The sequence below is a fragment of the Urocampus carinirostris genome, chromosome 16, assembly GCF_059441175.1.
Source record: "Urocampus carinirostris isolate Australia breed hairy pipefish chromosome 16, RoL_Ucar_1.0, whole genome shotgun sequence".
Lineage (NCBI taxonomy): Eukaryota > Metazoa > Chordata > Actinopteri > Syngnathiformes > Syngnathidae > Urocampus > Urocampus carinirostris.
The window spans coordinates 15,474,063-15,491,359 of record NC_142364.1 but is presented as its reverse complement, the minus strand read 5'-3'; the positions used below and the strand labels follow the sequence as shown (position 1 = coordinate 15,491,359).

The window sequence follows — 17,297 nt, the reverse complement described above, 5'->3', positions numbered from 1 at the left end:
TCTTCACTCCTGGTTTTTGTTTCATCTTCCTGTGCCGCCTTATTACTCGTCCTGTCTCACTAATTGTCACTAATGGTCCCTTTCCTATCAGAACCAACTGCTGTCACATTACGCTCTCACGTTCTGTCCTGACTCTCTTCTTCTACTCGTCTGATTGTGCTCCTGTGTGATCATATTTCATATTTCTACTTCCTTTTCATAACTCACTGCTATAACTTTCTTAGCTTGTCATTATTTCCTATGTGATCACACACAGTGTAGCTACTTATCTCTCTGAAAAGAAAACGTATGTTCACCCTGCTACTTCCTGTCCTGTGGAATAATACTGCGGCCTGTCTGATCACATGCCTACTTCTTTACTACTTGATATTGCCAATTAATCTCACTGCGTTTTTTCCTCCCATTTTGCCGATTTTTATCCTGTCCTATATTTTTTGTCCCTGTCCTGTCTCACTGATTATTCCCAACCAATAAAACACCTTGTTCTGTGTTACTTCATCTTCCTGTCCTATTGTTTCTTCTCCTTGTCCCGCCTCACTGATTGTTACCAACCAATACAACACCTTTTTCTATGATACTTCATCCTCCTGTCCTGTCCGAACTGAACTCACTGCCACTTCCTGTTCTGAAAGTTCAGCCTCATCTCTGCTCACACTTGGTTCCTCACGCCCTGTCCTTCCACATTCCACATCTTATAGTTTCGTTCCTTGAATTAAAAAATACTATAAATATCTGACCATCCGTTGGTGTGCCATCAGGGCGAAGGAGCTTTCAGTGGAGCAGGCAGCCGTCACGGACTTGCTAACAGATGAGAACGTCAACCAGCTGGAGGTCCTGGAGGCCCAGTGGGGGGTTGGCAGCTCACCGCAGAGGGACGACCTCAAGCTACTCTGCGAACAGAACGTGAGCATCAACGTGGTGTAATTCTAAGCCAAACCAAAGTCCACCAACATGTGCGTTTTCACCCCTAGGAGGAAGAGGTTTCCCCACAGCTCTTTACCTTCCATGAGGCTGTGTCACAGCTGGTGGAGATGGAGGAGCAGGTCCTGGAGGACCACAGGGCCGTTTTCCAGGTCAGAACTTGGATTGTATACATTAGAACTCCAGGATACAATCCATTCTGAGGTCGGAATCGCATTGAAATTGCCAAGCGACTTATGGTAATTGGCTTATGCATTCCAAACCCCCAGTACCCCAGATAAAACCATTAAAACAACAAAATAGTATATAGTAAATACCACGTATGTGTATTGTACGTGCATATAAATAGATAGATAGATAGATAGATAGATACTTTATGATATGATTAAATAACATAATAAATATCCATGTAAAGGAAAAATGACATTTTATTCACCCCTGATGTGATGTGACTTGAGTGGAGTAGCGGGTGGATGCAGAAGCGTGGGGGGGAAAATCAAATCAAAAATGAAACTGATTTCAAAACTTCTATTTGCAATGATTCTCATGCTGTTAGAAGATTTCTTTGCTTTAATCACCGTCTTAGATTTCATAGTCTCTATCGTTGATTGGTTACAGCCATGCAGTTTGCCACGGGTAGAAATTTGTTAGCCTTATTCGTATCTAAAGATTTGTTTCAATGGTTATGATGTGCTTGCTTCTACCTTTAGCATCACTGAAATCGGTATTGAAAAGTATACAGAAACAGAACAAGGAAGTTTACTGGGTTATTCAGAATTCTAAAACATCAGAGCTACTCGAACACAGGCTCAACTACACGTTCTAGAAACACAAGCTAGATCTAAATGCCCCAAAAAAAACATGAAAGTAAGATAAGGCAGAATATTTCAGAATACCAATTAACAACAACACCAGCTTTTAGAAAACGATTTATTTAAAATAAAAAGTGAGTAATTGGTAGTGTACAGAGACAGAACAAGGAAGTTTACTAGGTATTACATTGTGATATATTTTGTTTTTATTTTAATTTCAATCCCTGTGTGTATATTTGAGTTTCTGGATTGTTGGGTGGCATCTTGGTCACGTCATATGCATGAACAGTCTAAAGATTGAAATTTATACGTTTTTGGACACTGTGTTGTATGGTAGGCAAAAGGCCTTAAAAAGCGTCCGGTAAAACGTATTTTTCTACACCATCATAAGGTAGGGTCGCCTCATCCTGGGGGTTTACTGTATTGGTTTTGCTTGTTTATATTGTGAATTTAGTTGTTAGGTATTCACTAAAAATATAAATTATTTCTTTTATTCAAATACAATTTTCACAAGATAACGGATTTATAATAGAATCTGTATAAATACAAAACAATTATCAAAACTGGCATAACATACACAACAGGCCTTTGACAATAATAATGTGCTAAATTCTAAACAAAGCAATAAAATATTTCCAATATATGTTGAAGTTTGAATTTTCTGGTAATCGCAAACCATGCTATTAATACATTACAAAAAAATTGACCAAGCACATGGGATTCTGAACTGAATCAAGACGTGGAAAGGCATTGTGGGAAGTAATTCAGCCTATAAGCATATCAGTATTTTCATAATGCCATGATAGAAACCAGAAGCAGATCAGCATTCATATGACGTCAACTCATTGCAGTAAGACATAGAGATATAACTCGTCATACGCAGAAACACCACAATATTTAGGCAAATAAAATCATGTGTTGTTGAGGAAAATGCTGCAAAGGGGAGCCCAAACAATGTCATATTCCACACCCTAAAGTGAAAATGTCCTATAGCGGGGTTGCTGTATCCCGGGGGTCTACTGTTATAATTGAATTTGGTTTCTTTCAGGAGTCGATCCGGTGCCTGGAGGAAGAGAAGGTCCTGCTGGAGATGACAGAGGAGGTTGACTATGACGTGGAGTCGTACGCCACGCAGCTGGAACAGATCCTGGAGCAGAAGATCGACATCCTTACAGAGTTGAGAGGTAAGAATAAAAAACGAGTGACGTGCCACTAGAGGTAAGATCAGGCCTAAAAAAAAATCTAACCCAACCCAGGCCCAAGGGTATTAAAGCCCGGCCACCCTGAGCGTGACCACTTAACTTGATTTGCAGGACAGATAATTAAGCAAACCCGAAATTTCAAATTTTGTTTGTGTGGACTCGGGAGTTGAACAAGTGATTAATGATAAAAAAATAAAGCCTGTCTTTTGTAACGAATTCACTGACTAACAATTTTCCATCATTAACTGATTTGATGAGTTGATAGGAAAAGTTTGAGGCTGGTTAAAAACTTTGCCATAAACCAAAGCAGCAGTACATCCTTAAGAATATAGCCTGTCAATTTTAAGAGAGCGGGAGGCAGAGAGAAAAAGTATGAACAATGACTGGTGGATAATAGACAGGGACAGGAAGTAATTCTTTGATTTGGCATTGCAACAGTTTAATACATTACAGGTTGTGATGAGGTGACTTCTGATCTGTTGTGGCCAAAGGACGCAGTGTGAACATGTGACACGTAAAGCCTGTCTTTTGTAACAAAATCTAAGTCAAACAAGACTGTATAAACCTTTAAATTTCTGTGTCTGCAGAGGTTTCTGACACTGACAGGGCATTACGCACTCATCCAGACAATTAAGTACAAGTTTTAACACATATCCCATAGTGTACATTTCTATCAATGTAGATTTATTTTGTAAAAAGTCAGTGGGAGAGAATCTTAAATGAACCAAGACATCCAAGACCAGAAAATCCCCTTGATAACCCCGAAGAATGATTTTCAGAAGTGGACAAGTCAAAACAGTGTTTCATTATAATCAAGCATCAAAGACAGTAAAACACATTAAAAAAAACATTCATGGTTGTTTTGTAAACACCAAAGAAAACTGAGCATTTTTAAAGTGCTTGAATTGTAGGTTAAGTGCTTGTAAAGGTTAAAATATTTGCCATGTTTCTGGGTTAGGTTTTCAAATAAGGGTCTTAAACTTGTTTTATGGTTCCAAAATAGGATTTGGGCTACAGTTACAAACAAAGGGTTAGCCTACTTATTAAGGTATTCAACTGAATTTGGGGTCTGAAATAGGGTTGGGGCTAGTGTTACAGCTAGAGTTAGGTGCAGGTTAGGAGTAAGATCGAGCCTAAACTCAGCAGAAAGAAAGTTTGTTAAGCTTGTAAGCTATTGGCAGGAAGCATAAATGACATCTCACGTGAGGGAGGTGGAAGGAGGAAGCCGCGCACCTTTTACCCCAAAACAGAATTATTTGGATTTTGTGATTTTAAGTTAAATTGATAGTTTGGTAAGCATTTTTCTTTATCTAAATAATTACTTGAGTAAAAATAAGTGCATGCTGTGTAGATCCTCCACGAAAGGGAGAAAAAAAAGGTGAGAGAGAAGCCCGATTGGCCCAGCTTAATGATTGACATTTTGGGTCGGGTTCGGCCAAGATCTTACCTCTAGTGTAGGTTTAGGATTAGAAACTAGAGTTTGAACTCCATGTCAGGGTTCTAAACTGAATGTAGGGTTCCAAAATAGAGTTAGGGTTATGGTTTGAAACAGGGTTGGGGCTACAGCTAGGGTTAGGTGTAGTTGTCAGTCAGGTGAGGTTTGGGTTGCAAGTTAGGCTTTTAAACCGATTTACCGTTAAAACCATAGTTCTCACAGTCTGACAAAAAATATAATCTTTTGTTAGACTTTTGAAAACGAAAATTTCAACCTCATTAACTACCGAAGCTCAAGCCCCAAAAACCAAAGAAATAGTTCAAGATTGTCATTGAAAAGAGCCAGGTTTAAGCCTTTACTCTCATTTAACTACCAAGGATTTTCCTAAGAATCCAAAGTAACAGTTCAAGATTGTCATTCAAAACAGCCAGGTTCAAGACTTAAACTAGAATGAGCTAATGGTACATAGTTTTTAATTTTCCGTTAAAAGTTGATAACAAGTTGCATCAAATCACATAAACATATTGACATCATTTGCAAATTCTGATTTCCTAACATTTACTTAAAATCAACTGAGGCCTTGATGAGAATTGAACTCATGACCCCTGGTTTACAAGACCAGTGCTCTGACCACTGAGCTACAAGGCCTGATATAATTGTTCTCTAGACTTTTGAAAACAACAACCTCATTAAGTACTGTCGGGAATTTAATATTAAAATGTACCGTTTACCTAATTGTTCGAATTAGTTATCTGACTCCATTAACCAAACACGACCTACATTCACCCAACAATGCGCGCTCGTTTCTTGATGGAAAAGATGAACAAGAATAGCCGGCATATTTAATTTCATTATTAATTTAACTAAGTGTACTCCATCGAAAATGGCCGAATTAGTCGAATTAGTGTCGTAGGCATCTCTGGCAAGCCTTCTCTGAAGTCCTCTAGCTTTTTTCTCTCGGCCCACGCCTTTCTGCCGACTCCTCCCACGGGCGTGCCAATGAAGCCCCCCGGGTTCCACCACCTCGGAGAAGAGCGCCGCGATTTCTGGAATTAACCAAAACAACACCGAGCGTTTCTACGTCTTCAGGGCCTTGTTCTCAGAACATCGCCTGCCGTCCTCCGTCAGAGTCCTGTTATCAACAGAACTAGACAAAATATTCTGCATTCGGAACGGCGCAACCTGTCATTCAACTATAGCCTACTTGGTGAAAATCTTCATTGCACTCAATAAATGTAACTTGTTTTCGATAGTATAAAATCCTTTATAGTCAAATGTATAAAATCCTTCACTAGCTAAGATCAAGCCCCAAAGACCAAAGAAATAGTTCAAGATTGTCATTGAAAAGAGCCAGGTTTAAGATTTGAACTGGAATGAGCTAAAAGTAAACAGTATTAGAATGTTTCTGTTAACAGTAAACCGGTTTAAACCGAAATAAGATTGGGGCTACAGTTAGGGTTTGAAACTAGGTTGAGACCAATGTTCCCTCTAAGCTGCGCGCGTGCACAATCGCGCACTGCCCGCACATTCTCAGCGCACAAGAAAATCTAGCCAGCGCACAAAATCAGGGCTCAAAATTGCTAATTAAGAAGCCAATTAAGTCAAATTTACAGTGCATGAAGGCAAAAATACCCGGGTTCCCCTGACGCTGTTTTCTAAATGCGGTATTTTGAAGTCAATCTCAAAGTCGAACAAAGTTGAGTAAAGTCGGTAGAGTTTTTCGAGAACCGGCTTCTTCGGCTCGGCTCACTAAAGAGAATTGGCTCTTTCGGGCCCCAAACGGCTCTTCGGGTTGTTTTTGCTTCTTTAATCCCTACACGACCAAATATTTTGTAAACTTGTGCAAAAAATGACTTAAAGGAAGGTGGGTAAATAGAACAAAAAAGGAAAAAATACCAAAATAAAAAAGTGGCGAAAAGCTGAAAAAAAAATAAACAAAAGGAAGAGAAAAAAGGAAAAATTCAGAAAAAGACAGAACAAAAGAAAGAAACAAAGTAAAAAAGGTAAATAGAGAACAAAAAGAAAAAAGTAACAGTTAGGAAAAAATAAACACATTGAGATTTTTTTAAACGAATAAAAAAAAAACAGGGAAAAAGAAGAAAAGGCCGTACAACCATTGCAATAGTACTTTAGTCAATTCATTCAGAAGTGATAAATAATTTTGCATTGCCGGAAACTCAGCAAAATGTAACGTGATGTCAAGTTTTGGACCTGTTTGATAATGACTTAGTTGCCACACTTAGGATTGCTGTTGCTCACTGCTGTTTCAAGCGTTGCTCACCGACTTTGTGTGAACGCTCAGACCTGTGGAAAATTACAGGGAACATTGGTTGAGACTCCGTTTTTTTTTTTTTTTTTTATCGGCGCTGGATTTCTTCATTTTATGGCACTGGTAGAATTGCCTGAAAGTCCTTAAAAAGTCCTTGAATTTGGCCATGAAAAAGGTGTACGAACTCTTTTGAATGTAATGATTATTTTTAGCATTTTAAGTCCGAATTGGGACGAAATTCAGGTCAGACTCTGGGTTAAGATCTGATCCCTGCATTTTTCCGTGTCAGGCAGCTCTGACTTTTTTTTTTCCTTCTCGTTCCAGATAAAGTCAAATCCTTCCGTTGTGCACTGCAAGAAGAGGAACAAGCTAGCCAACAAATCACCCCCAAGAGGCCTCGTGCACTTTAAACACAAAAACACACGCGGAGATATCGGAAAAGAATTCAACTCGTTTGTGTTTCATCTCTTCTTTCTCATCCTCATCCACCTGTTTCCATCTCCTGGTTGGTAGTACATTCTTTTTTATTTATTTATTTATTGTTTACAAGTCATAGAGTCTTATTTGAGGTCAACTAATGAGCCAACTTTATACCGCAGGTTTGTTTTGTCTCCAGGAAATGTGAAACAGTCCCATTTAACACCATTTTGTTGAAGAATAAATACAAATCTTACCTAATTCACTGCCATTGACTGCCGTAGACGTCAATCACAAGGTCAAATTTTGAGTTGGGGGGGAAATGGCCTACCGTATTTATTAGCGTATAACCCGTATCCTTTAATTTTGATTAAAAATCGGTATACATATTTTTTTTTCACTTTTTCTCAGTCCAAATTTTGCGGTTGGATGCAACAGTAAAAGAACCCGGGCCACGGTGGTGAGAGGGACAAATCCTAACCACAGGACCATAAGTGGTATCGATGGCATTGCCTTTTATCTCGTCACACTATTTCTACTCATGGTACCAGAGACGAATGTTATTTTGGTTGTTCATTTCACATGTTACGATGACAATAAATTCAATTATTTTCTTCTTTTCTATTCCAAGTGACAAACGTTGTTGAATATGTGTAGCCATAGTTAAAATAATTAAATGACAACGTAAACTATAAATACAATACCAACATAAAATTCACAATGTATTTATTAAATGTCGTTCAAAGTCCGATTCATCATCAGATACACCAAAGAGTTCTTCTAATTTTTCCCATTCTCTAACATTTGTCTCTGGTACTGTGACAAAAAAAATAGTGTGATCATCGAACTTCTTTCTCCTCTATATCATTGTTGGTCCAATGGAAAGAATTCATCGACACAGGTCCAATTCCCTCTTTTTGGATCAATCATTGCACAAATACCGTAAAACAGCATATAACGTGCACCCAAACTTTTAATTCTCTTTTGGGTAAAAAAAAGCGTGTTATACACTGATAAATACGGTAAAAAGAGTTACATAAAAAAATTGAAAAACTAGATTAAAAATGTCCCAAACGATTGCCTGTGTAGCAAAAAACGGGACAGGTTTTATAGTGTATTTTATAAGAAGTGTGTGTCGGGGGATGAATTGAGTATAATCAAAAGCCACCGAATACATTGATCTTCGTCGGTACATCGATGAGCACTGCATCAAACGGCCTTTTGGGGTCGCTGTAATCAAAGTTTCTCACTCAGTGAACCTTATCTGCTGTACTTGTAACACTACTGTAAAAAAATAACAATTAAAAAGAGCTGTAAGCTGTGGTTGAACTCAAGTGACTTTATTGTCATGTGTTCAGAATCGAACCCGGGTCACGGCGGAAACCACTGGACCACCAGTGATGTAGATGACATACGAAAAGGCATTCAAAGGTATCCCATCGATGTAGGACACTCACTCAGTTTAAGTCATAGAAATTAACTGATTGTAATGACCTCTTGTTAAAGTCCCCCGCATACCTAGCGCCCACCGCGTGGGGATTTTAGCGTCCACGCCTTTGGCTGCAGAATGCCCAAGATGTTTACGTTACGTATTTTCAGGTCATGTTACCATTCCAAATATAGACTGTAAAGTAGGCTTACACGTATTTGCTCAAAAGTGTGTATGTCTAATCAGCTGAATGGGCCCCTTTTGGCTTCTCATAGTCTTCCTGTCTTTGTTTCACAAAACCCCTACGGCTGTCCAGGGGGATGGTCGTTTTTCCTTCTTTGTCTCAGTACTTTTCCACCATTGTGACTTCAATAAAACACAGAGGAAAAAGGGGGGAGGGTCAGAAAGAGATGGGCTAGTGGGCTGATCTGACCTTCTTTCTCTTTCTCCAATTGCAATTGAAAAGAAACCCAAAAAGTTTTTGCCTGAATTTCCTTCTACGATTAGTCAATATTTTTTAGCTCTCCCACACGTAAGCGGTCGCTTTAGACCCGACATAGACTAACATGTAGTTAGATGGCAAATATACAGACGCTGCCCTACTTACGAACAATCGTTCGTAAGTTGAATTTGTTCGTAAGTTGCTTCAGTGCTATATTTTGTATGTTTAAGGTTGATATGTTTAAGGCTTGTATAGGTAACCTGCATTGTTTTGTACTAAAAATAAACATTTCACAAAATAATATGCTCTATAAGGATAAATAAAGTTGAGTTGAACTTACTTTTGGAAGATGCGCTCCAAGAGGTCCTCCTCCGTGGTAAAAAGTGGACGAAAAAAAGGGTTCCGACCATTTTCTCAACCGCATCAAGCTTTCTTATTCCACTTTTGTTTCAAAAGAAACGGCTCCTCTCTTCTTTACACTTCACACCAACCATATTGAATGGATGCATGCAATACTAAACAAATGAAAATGTCAAAGTTCTTAGCGTGCTAGAGATACAGTGCAGTGTGTTTACATTACACACAAACTAGGAAGTAGAAGCTGGATTTTTTCTTCGGGGTGGATGCTGGGTGACCTCTCACAGCGCCACCACACGTTTTCCCTTTAAGGTGTGGAATATGACATTCATCCGGCCCCTCTTTATGGCCTATTCCAACTAATCAACTATCAATCATTCACTATCATCAACAACAAATTGATACATGTTCCCAAAAATTCCAACTTTGTGGTATATATTGGTCGACGTCATATAAAATGCTGGTCTGCTATCACTTTGCGTCACGGTATCATGAAAATGCCGATATGCCATTGGTTGAACTCCCTCCCACAATGACTTTCTCTCTCTCCATTCAGTTCGGACTCTTGTGTGGTTCATCAATACCCCCAGTCAGTGTGAAACAATACTGTCATTTTTTTTGCACTGTGTCCACTTGCTCAGGTACTGAAATTTACAGTGACGCTAAAGGGAGAAGCAAAACATGATAACCATGGAAACGAAGCTTGCAATTATCAAGAAATGCTAAAAAGGAGTTTTATCTATGTTATGTAGTACTTTCTATACATTATTTTGTTTTTTTTAAATTGATTTTATGTGAGTTGCTAATAATAGGTTTGTATCCCCCCGCTATACAACAATCTGACCCCGAATCGAATAAAGGACGTATACTGGGGGTCTACTGTACTTTAAAAAATCAGAACAGGGCCACTGAACTGCTACAATATCCGACCCTTGTTTTATTTGCAAGTCTGCATGGACTTTTGCCACCTAACAAGGAGATGCTACATATTTCAAATATATATATATACAATTTCACCTGAAATGCATGAATAATGCGGTTACATGTTGATTTTTTTTTTTTAGGTAAACAAATAACTCTGGAGCAGGTAAGTCAGCCGTACATCAATATACATCTTTTACACTATGTACACAGTGTGACACATTCAAGTCCTTGCATTTGCAGCATCAATCACATTTTCGGCAGTAGCACTGTACAATAGCGCCCCCTTCCCACTTTAAATATGTACTGTCTAATATTTGGCACACTTACATCCGTTGATTGAGTTGAATTTGGAAATCAATAACACATGCATTACTGACAAAACGATTTTCCTGGCTTTTTGCGCGAGAGTGTTAGCGGTAGCGTCCGTTTCCCTTTTAAGGCCTGCTAATAGGACACGTTTCGTTACAAGCTAGCAACCGGATCGTTTATAGTACCGCCTCCAAACCACCAAGCCAGTCAGTATTTTCATAGATTTGAGAAAATTGATACGCTAAATCTCATACTACTTCAAATGCTACAGCATTATGGAACACGAGGAATCGCTCATCTTATCTCACAATAGATCTCAATACGTAAAGCTTGGTGACAGCAATTCAACTCTTATGAGCATTAGCTGTGGAGTTCCTCAAGGGTCTGTGATAGGACCTTTATCGGTTTTATTTTATATGACTTATGTAATACAGGTATAATTATCAAAATTAAAATATATTCTATTCGCTGATGATACAACAGTACTAGGCTCAGGTACAAACCTGCAGAAATGATCGTGGATTTGATCTCATTATCACACTGTTTTTATTCACAGTACCAGAGACCAATATTAGAGAATGGATAAAACAGAAAGTCTTCCTGAAAGATTTCAATAAACGCAAAAAAGCAGGACGAAGGAGACAACTCTTTGGTGTATTTGATGATGAGTCGGACTTTGAAGGACATAAAATAAGTACATTGTAAATTTGATGTATCATCTACATACTCAATAAATGATTGTAATCATGGCTAAAGTAACCTACATTGTCACTTGCTTAGTTTAAGCTAAGAAAAAGTGCCCCCAAATTTTAGACTGATTTTTATTTTTAAAAAATTGAGGTAATACACGAATAATTATACTGCTTATCATTTTATTACTATGTTATTACCAGGTTGCAATTATTTAAAGTAGAATTAAACCACACTAATGTTATTTTTGTCTGTTAGTGTGTCTATCTACCCACGAAATGGGGTTTTAGAAATGACCAGTTGGGCAGGTTACCCTAGAAAATCCTGTAAAATATAAAAGCTGAATGAGAACGTTTGGTTTTGTTGACTCAGCAGTTTCCCCTAGAAAGACATTGCACTCTCCCAGGCCAGAATGACATAGAATATGAACACCATCTTTTACAGGCAGTCTGGTAGGTTACCCCAGATGTGAAAACTACCCCAAAAACTGGCTTGGCACTTTGTTTTTTGCTGACTTAGCAGCTTGGCCTAAAAAGGGAAACGCCACCTAAAAACAGTTTTGCGACTGAATGCGTATGACCATTCTAGTTATGCAGGAAATTTCCTAGAAAATCACAATGAACTATTTTTCGAATCGGTCCTCAGGTCTCATTAAGGGGCAAATTTAATGATCCCTGCTTTATCCGATCCATTATCATATGCAAACAATCTAGCATTACCACACATCCAGTAAATCCGCATTAGCTACGCTGCCCCCTAGTGGCCAAGCGTGTAAACGTCACGGTGCTAGCTTGTCACGAAAAACCCAGGCGAAACGATCGGATAACTACGCACGTCGGAACATTCAAGCGCTAAATACTTTTTGAAAAAAGAGCAAATACAGTAGTAGAAACTTGCAGCAGCAGTTCGTAGGGACGACTAGCGCCGCCAGCAGGTCAGGAGAGGTATTGCAAAGCTAAGCACTCTAAAGGGATCCGTGCCGTGATGGATGTTACACTGTTGTGCGGAAAGCCGTTTGAGCATGAAATATTGGATCGGCTTATTTTTCTCAATTGAAATTTCGTAAAGTGACAAAAAGCTAAAAAAAGACATTACCGAATTAAACAAGAAGAGTCTGATTTTATAATTGAGTATACATTCTGCCTGCTTTAGCTTAGCGCTATGCTAGGAGCAGGGTGAAATGGCCTTTACCAAGCTTTAATGTAGTTTTTTTACTTGTTGACAGCTCGTAATACTACAAATTGTGTAGTATTTGAATGATCAAAGGGGGGAATATCGTGTTTTTCCGACAATACGAATCGCTGATTTCTATTTTGAAAAATTACCGTATTTTCCGCTCATAAATCCCCAAATTGGCAATACATCTGAAAAGTGCGCCTTCTATACTGGAAAATACGGTGGCTCTAACTGGAGATTCATAGTTACAGAAAAATGATACTGTGTCAATAACTGTTCGGCCTTTGAGAAACATAGAGTGCCCCCTTGTGGTTAATATGTTCATTGCACACACATTCAAGCAATAATTCTAATAACCAAAATAAACCGATAGTATTTGTTTTGCCTTTATCCGTTTCAATCAATTGTATTTTTTCTAATGTTTCATGAAAAAATCAGTTTACAATCAGGTGTGCCAGTGTAAGGTAACTGTTCTGCCTTTGAGCAACATAGAGTGGTCTTAGAGTGCCCTCTTTTGGTTAACTTGTAAATTGTTTGGTGCCAAAAGCTCTTACTTGTAGTTTGTTTTCCATGCCTAATAGTCCAGTGCGCCCTTTATGTTAAAGCTATATCACGCGAGACTATTTTGGGGGGTTCGCCTTATAGTGCGGGGTATAGTTTACATGCTCAAACTGCTCTCTGGATGAAAAGGAGAGAGTCTCCTGGCGGCGTCTGACGAATGGGATGAACCTGAGTTGTTACGTTGAACGGTTGGTCTGTTTTTGTACAGTATCAAATGCGAATACCAGGGAGGTCACCAGGGTGGTAGAGAGGACATTCTCACAGAAGCCGGACTAGTAGATTGAGAGAGGAAGAGAGACCGATAGAAAGAAAGATGGCAAAAAATAGAGGGAGAAAGAAAAGGACAGAAAGGGAGATAAATAGAGAGAAAAGAGTAAAACAAAGAGAGGCAGAGAAAGAGAGAGAGAAATTGCAGAGAGAAAATGAGAGGGAGATAAAGAAAGATAGTGAGAAATGGAGAGAAAAAGAACTGAAAGAGAAGAGGAGCGAAACAAAGAGAGAAAAAAGAGGGAGAGAGAAATAGTAAGAGGGTTGAAGAAAGAGAAAGGGAGGGTGAGACAAAGTAAGAGTAAAAGTGTGAGAGAAAAAGACAGAAAAGAAGAGAGAGGGATGAAGAAACAGAGAGAGAGGATAAGGTGTTAAAGCAGCAAAGTAATGGAATCCAAACTCTGTTAAACTTGAGGAAGAATAAATAATGAGAGAGAGAGAGAGAGAAGAGGGGAGGAGAGAGAGAGAGAGACAGAGAAAGAGAATGCAGAAAGAAAGAGAGAATGCAGAAAGAAATAGAGAGAGAGAGAATGCAGAGAGAAAGAATGCAGAGAGAAAGAATCCAAAGTGAAAGATAGAAAGAATGCAAAGAGAAAGAGAGAAAATGAGAGGGAGGTACAGAAAGATAGTGAGAAATGGAGAGAAAAAGAAGAAAAAGAAAGAGGACAGAAAGAAAGAGAAGAGGAGTGAAAAAGAGAGACAAATGGGGAGAGAGAAAAAGTAAGTGTCAAAGAAAGAGAAAGGGAGGGTGAGACAAAGTAAAGGTGTGAGAGAAAAAGACAGAAAAGAAGAGAGAGAGCTGGAGAAAGAGAGAGAGGATGAGATGTTAAAGCAGCAAAGTAATGGAATCCAAACTCTGTTAAACTTGAGGAAGAATAAATAATGAGAGAGAGAGAGAGAAAGGGTGAGAGAAGAAGAGATGAGAAAAGGAGGGAAATTGAGAGTGAGAAGACAAGAGAAAAAGAGCAAGAAGAGGAAAAATAAAGAGAGAAGGAAAGACATCGAACGAGAAAGAAAGAAGGAATAAAAAGAGGGACACGTTGAGAAAAAGACAAAAGGAGAGAGAGAGAAGGAAAGAAAAAGTGAAAGATCAAAAAGGGAAAGAAATCCAGCTCCAGTGTCTTTGTGAGTGGTGCCTGTATTTGGCGACACCAAGTGGATACATTTCAAACCGCAGCCCGAGTTATCTTCTCTCAGCGCCGTCCCGCCGGTCGGGTTCCAACCCTGGGCGGACCCGATCCGGCTCTGCGGGCTTCATGTTTGACACCCCCGGGGGTTTCCCGTTTTTCGATGTTAGCTTAAGGCTCGTTACATGAACGGAAAGAAAATCTTCCTTTTGGGATCCTATAGAAAACCTCTAGTGTAAAAGAGTCATGCTACACGGGAGTCGCGACCATCGCGACTCATTTGTGTCCGTATAAGGCGCCGGCTCCGCCTTCTTTGACCCCGCCTTCTTTGGCCCCGCCTTCCCTTCGCGCCCAGCACCCCGCCACGCTCATGCTCCGTTGCGCGGTAGCGGCGGCGGTGGCGGCGCCGCGCCCGGCTTCGCACTGACTCTGCGTCCGTTCCGTCCGGCCCGTCGCTTTGGGGGAGCCGGCGGCGCCGGGCCGCTTGGAGGAAATGGTGCGAAAGATGTGGTTGCGCTTGCGAAGGAAGTCCCCCGAGGCGGCGCCCAGGCCCAGGCTGCCTTTGCGCAGGACCATGCGGGCGCCGGCCGACTTGGCGGGACGGGAGCGTTGGTTGAATTCCAGCTGGGAGAGGTGAGAAGCGTAGCCGTCCGGGATGAACTGCGGCACAAGAGCGCCACCGTCACTCAACACCAGTGTTCCCTCGAATTTTCTACGGTTCTGAGCGTTCACAGACTTAGCAACGCTTGAAACAACAGTGAGCAACGGCAATCCCAAGTGTGGCAACTAAATCATCATCAAACATGTCCAAAACTTGACATCACGTTACATATTGCTGAGTTTCCAGCAATGCAAAATGATTTTTCTCTTTTGAATGAATTGACTCGTGTACTATTGCAAAGGTTGTACGGCCTACAAACGTCGTTTGTTTTTACAAGAATTCTTTCACAAGATTTTCATTTCTTTTTTTTTCCTGGTATCTTTTGTCGCATACTACTAAGATTTTTGGGGGCTTATTTAGTCGGTTGCACGATACACAACTGTATTTAATCACATGTTTTTAGTGGAAGTACAATGTTGATTTGGTATACAGTGGGACCTCGGTTATCACGGTTAATGGGGACCAAGATAACCCGCAAAAAGTGAAAATCTGCAAAGTAGCGACGCCCCTTCAAAAAAGGTAAAATATATATATTTTTTATTATTATTTTATTCTATTATTTCTTTTTTTTTAGACCTGCGAAGCTCTGAACCCGCGAACGTGGAACCACGAAGTAGCGACGCCCCTTCAAAAATTCTTACAAAAAAAAATAAATAATAATAATAATAATTAAAAAAAATAATAATATTATTTTATTATTATTATTTTTCAGGCTTGCGAAGCTCTAAATCCGCGAACGTCGAAGCGCAAAGTAGCGAGGTCCCACTGTAATTCTTTTTCCCTGTATTTTTCCATTTTTTTAATCCCTTTAAAAAAAAAATCTCATGGTGTTTATTTTTTCCTAGCTGTTACTTTTTTCTTTTTGTTCTCTATTTCCCTTTTTTCTTTTGTTTCTTTCTTTTCTGGCTTTTTTCTGAATTTTTCCTTCTTTTTTCTCTTCTTTTTGTTTCTTTTTTCTCAGCTTTTCACTACTTTTTCATTTTGGTATTTTTTTTTGTTCAATTCCCCCCTTTCCTTTAAGTCATTTCGTGCACAATTTTACATCATATTTGGTCGTGTAGGGATTAAAGAAGCAAAAACAACCTAAAGAGCCGTTTGGGACCCGAAAGAGCCGGTTCTCTTTAGTGAGCCGAGCCGAAGAAGCCGGTTCTCGAAAAACTGTCTTTACTCAACTTCGTTCTACTTCGACCTTGACTTCAAAGTACCGCATTTACAACACAGCGTCAGGGTTAACCAGTGTATTTTTACCTTCATGCACTGTAACTTTGACTTAATTCGCTTCTTAATTAGCAATTTCGAGCCCTGATTTTTGTGAGCCGGCTAGATTTTCTTGTGCGCGGAAAAGCTCTGGGTAGTGCGCAATTGCGCATACACGCAGCTTAGAGGTAACATTGCTCAACACCTTTCCGTTTCTTACCTTTCTCCCGTTCGGAAAGAGACATTTTCACTCGTTTTCGGAATATTTTGTACCTCTACATACGAAGGTTTCAGGTTACAAAGTAAAATTTTGCATCTACTTACAAAGTCAAAAATACCTCTGCTTTTAACAAACATGCTGAATGTATCCCAGCATGCTCTTCGTGTCTATGCATAAAACCATACTATTTTCTCACATGTTGCATGTTTTAGAATTTAGCATATTTTGAGACCAAATTCAACTAAACTACCAAACTTGCTCCCCAAACAAAAGATAATTCTTCCGAAATTGTATATAACTGTTTGACGTTTAATGATTTAATCAAATCTATGAAATAATAATAAGTCCAGAGTCTGTGTCCCACATCAATATAAATATTCCACTTAAAATTGGTTTCCCTCCCGGAGTTACTTAAGCGTGTTGAGGCTCATTTCGACCGTCACTTTTTAATGGTTTCCAAACAAGGTGCGAGCAAAGTTCTTATGTAAAAATGTCACAAAATATTGCAAACAAGGATACCGACGTATTCGCCTTCAGTGAAGACAATGCTAAGGCAAGGAGGAGTGTACGCGCCCTGTGTATAGCTCCACCTATTCCTACCACTTACCCAATGAAATTGGGCCAGACGCTTTGCGGGAACCTCTGGGTATTTAAAGTTTGTTGTGTGGCTTTTCATTATGAAGCGTCTAAACAATGAACATTAGTGATTGACAGCCAAAACAGGATATGGTGGTCCTATATATACTGGACCCTCCTGATTGGGCACGTTCTATTTTATCTCTAAACCACATGTACTCGTGAAAAGAGCCATACATAGTTTGCGAGCCGTAGGTTTCGGACCCCTGTCCTCAAAGTTAAATAAAACCCCGAAAAGGTCGACA

The 17,297-nt window shown here is 39.5% G+C and overlaps 2 protein-coding genes and 1 non-coding gene across 5 annotated transcripts in view; 1 reads left to right on the top strand and 2 right to left on the bottom strand.

The window, feature by feature from the left end:
* Positions 1–8,390, top strand: part of LOC148350383 (kinesin-like protein KIF2A) — a 34,881-nt gene extending 26,491 nt beyond the window's left edge. The window contains exons 18-21 of the mRNA XM_088355977.1: positions 759–903; positions 972–1,073; positions 2,782–2,917; positions 6,964–8,390. Of these exons, the coding sequence (XP_088212103.1) occupies positions 759–903; positions 972–1,073; positions 2,782–2,917; positions 6,964–7,049 (469 nt within the window). The 3' untranslated portion in view covers positions 7,050–8,390. The remainder of the gene's footprint in view (positions 1–758; positions 904–971; positions 1,074–2,781; positions 2,918–6,963) is intronic.
* trnat-ugu (transfer RNA threonine (anticodon UGU)) lies at positions 4,946–5,018 on the bottom strand. The gene has a single exon. It is a non-coding gene; the product is annotated as a tRNA-Thr (tRNA).
* A 1,808-nt stretch (positions 8,391–10,198) lies between the features above and the next one.
* The window catches only part of pitpnm2 (phosphatidylinositol transfer protein, membrane-associated 2), an 80,264-nt gene continuing 73,165 nt past the window's right edge, over positions 10,199–17,297 (bottom strand). For all 3 annotated transcript variants that reach the window (XM_088355650.1, XM_088355652.1, XM_088355651.1), the window contains one exon: positions 10,199–14,998. In XM_088355650.1, the coding sequence (XP_088211776.1) occupies positions 14,615–14,998 (384 nt within the window). In that variant the 3' untranslated portion in view covers positions 10,199–14,614. The remainder of the gene's footprint in view (positions 14,999–17,297) is intronic.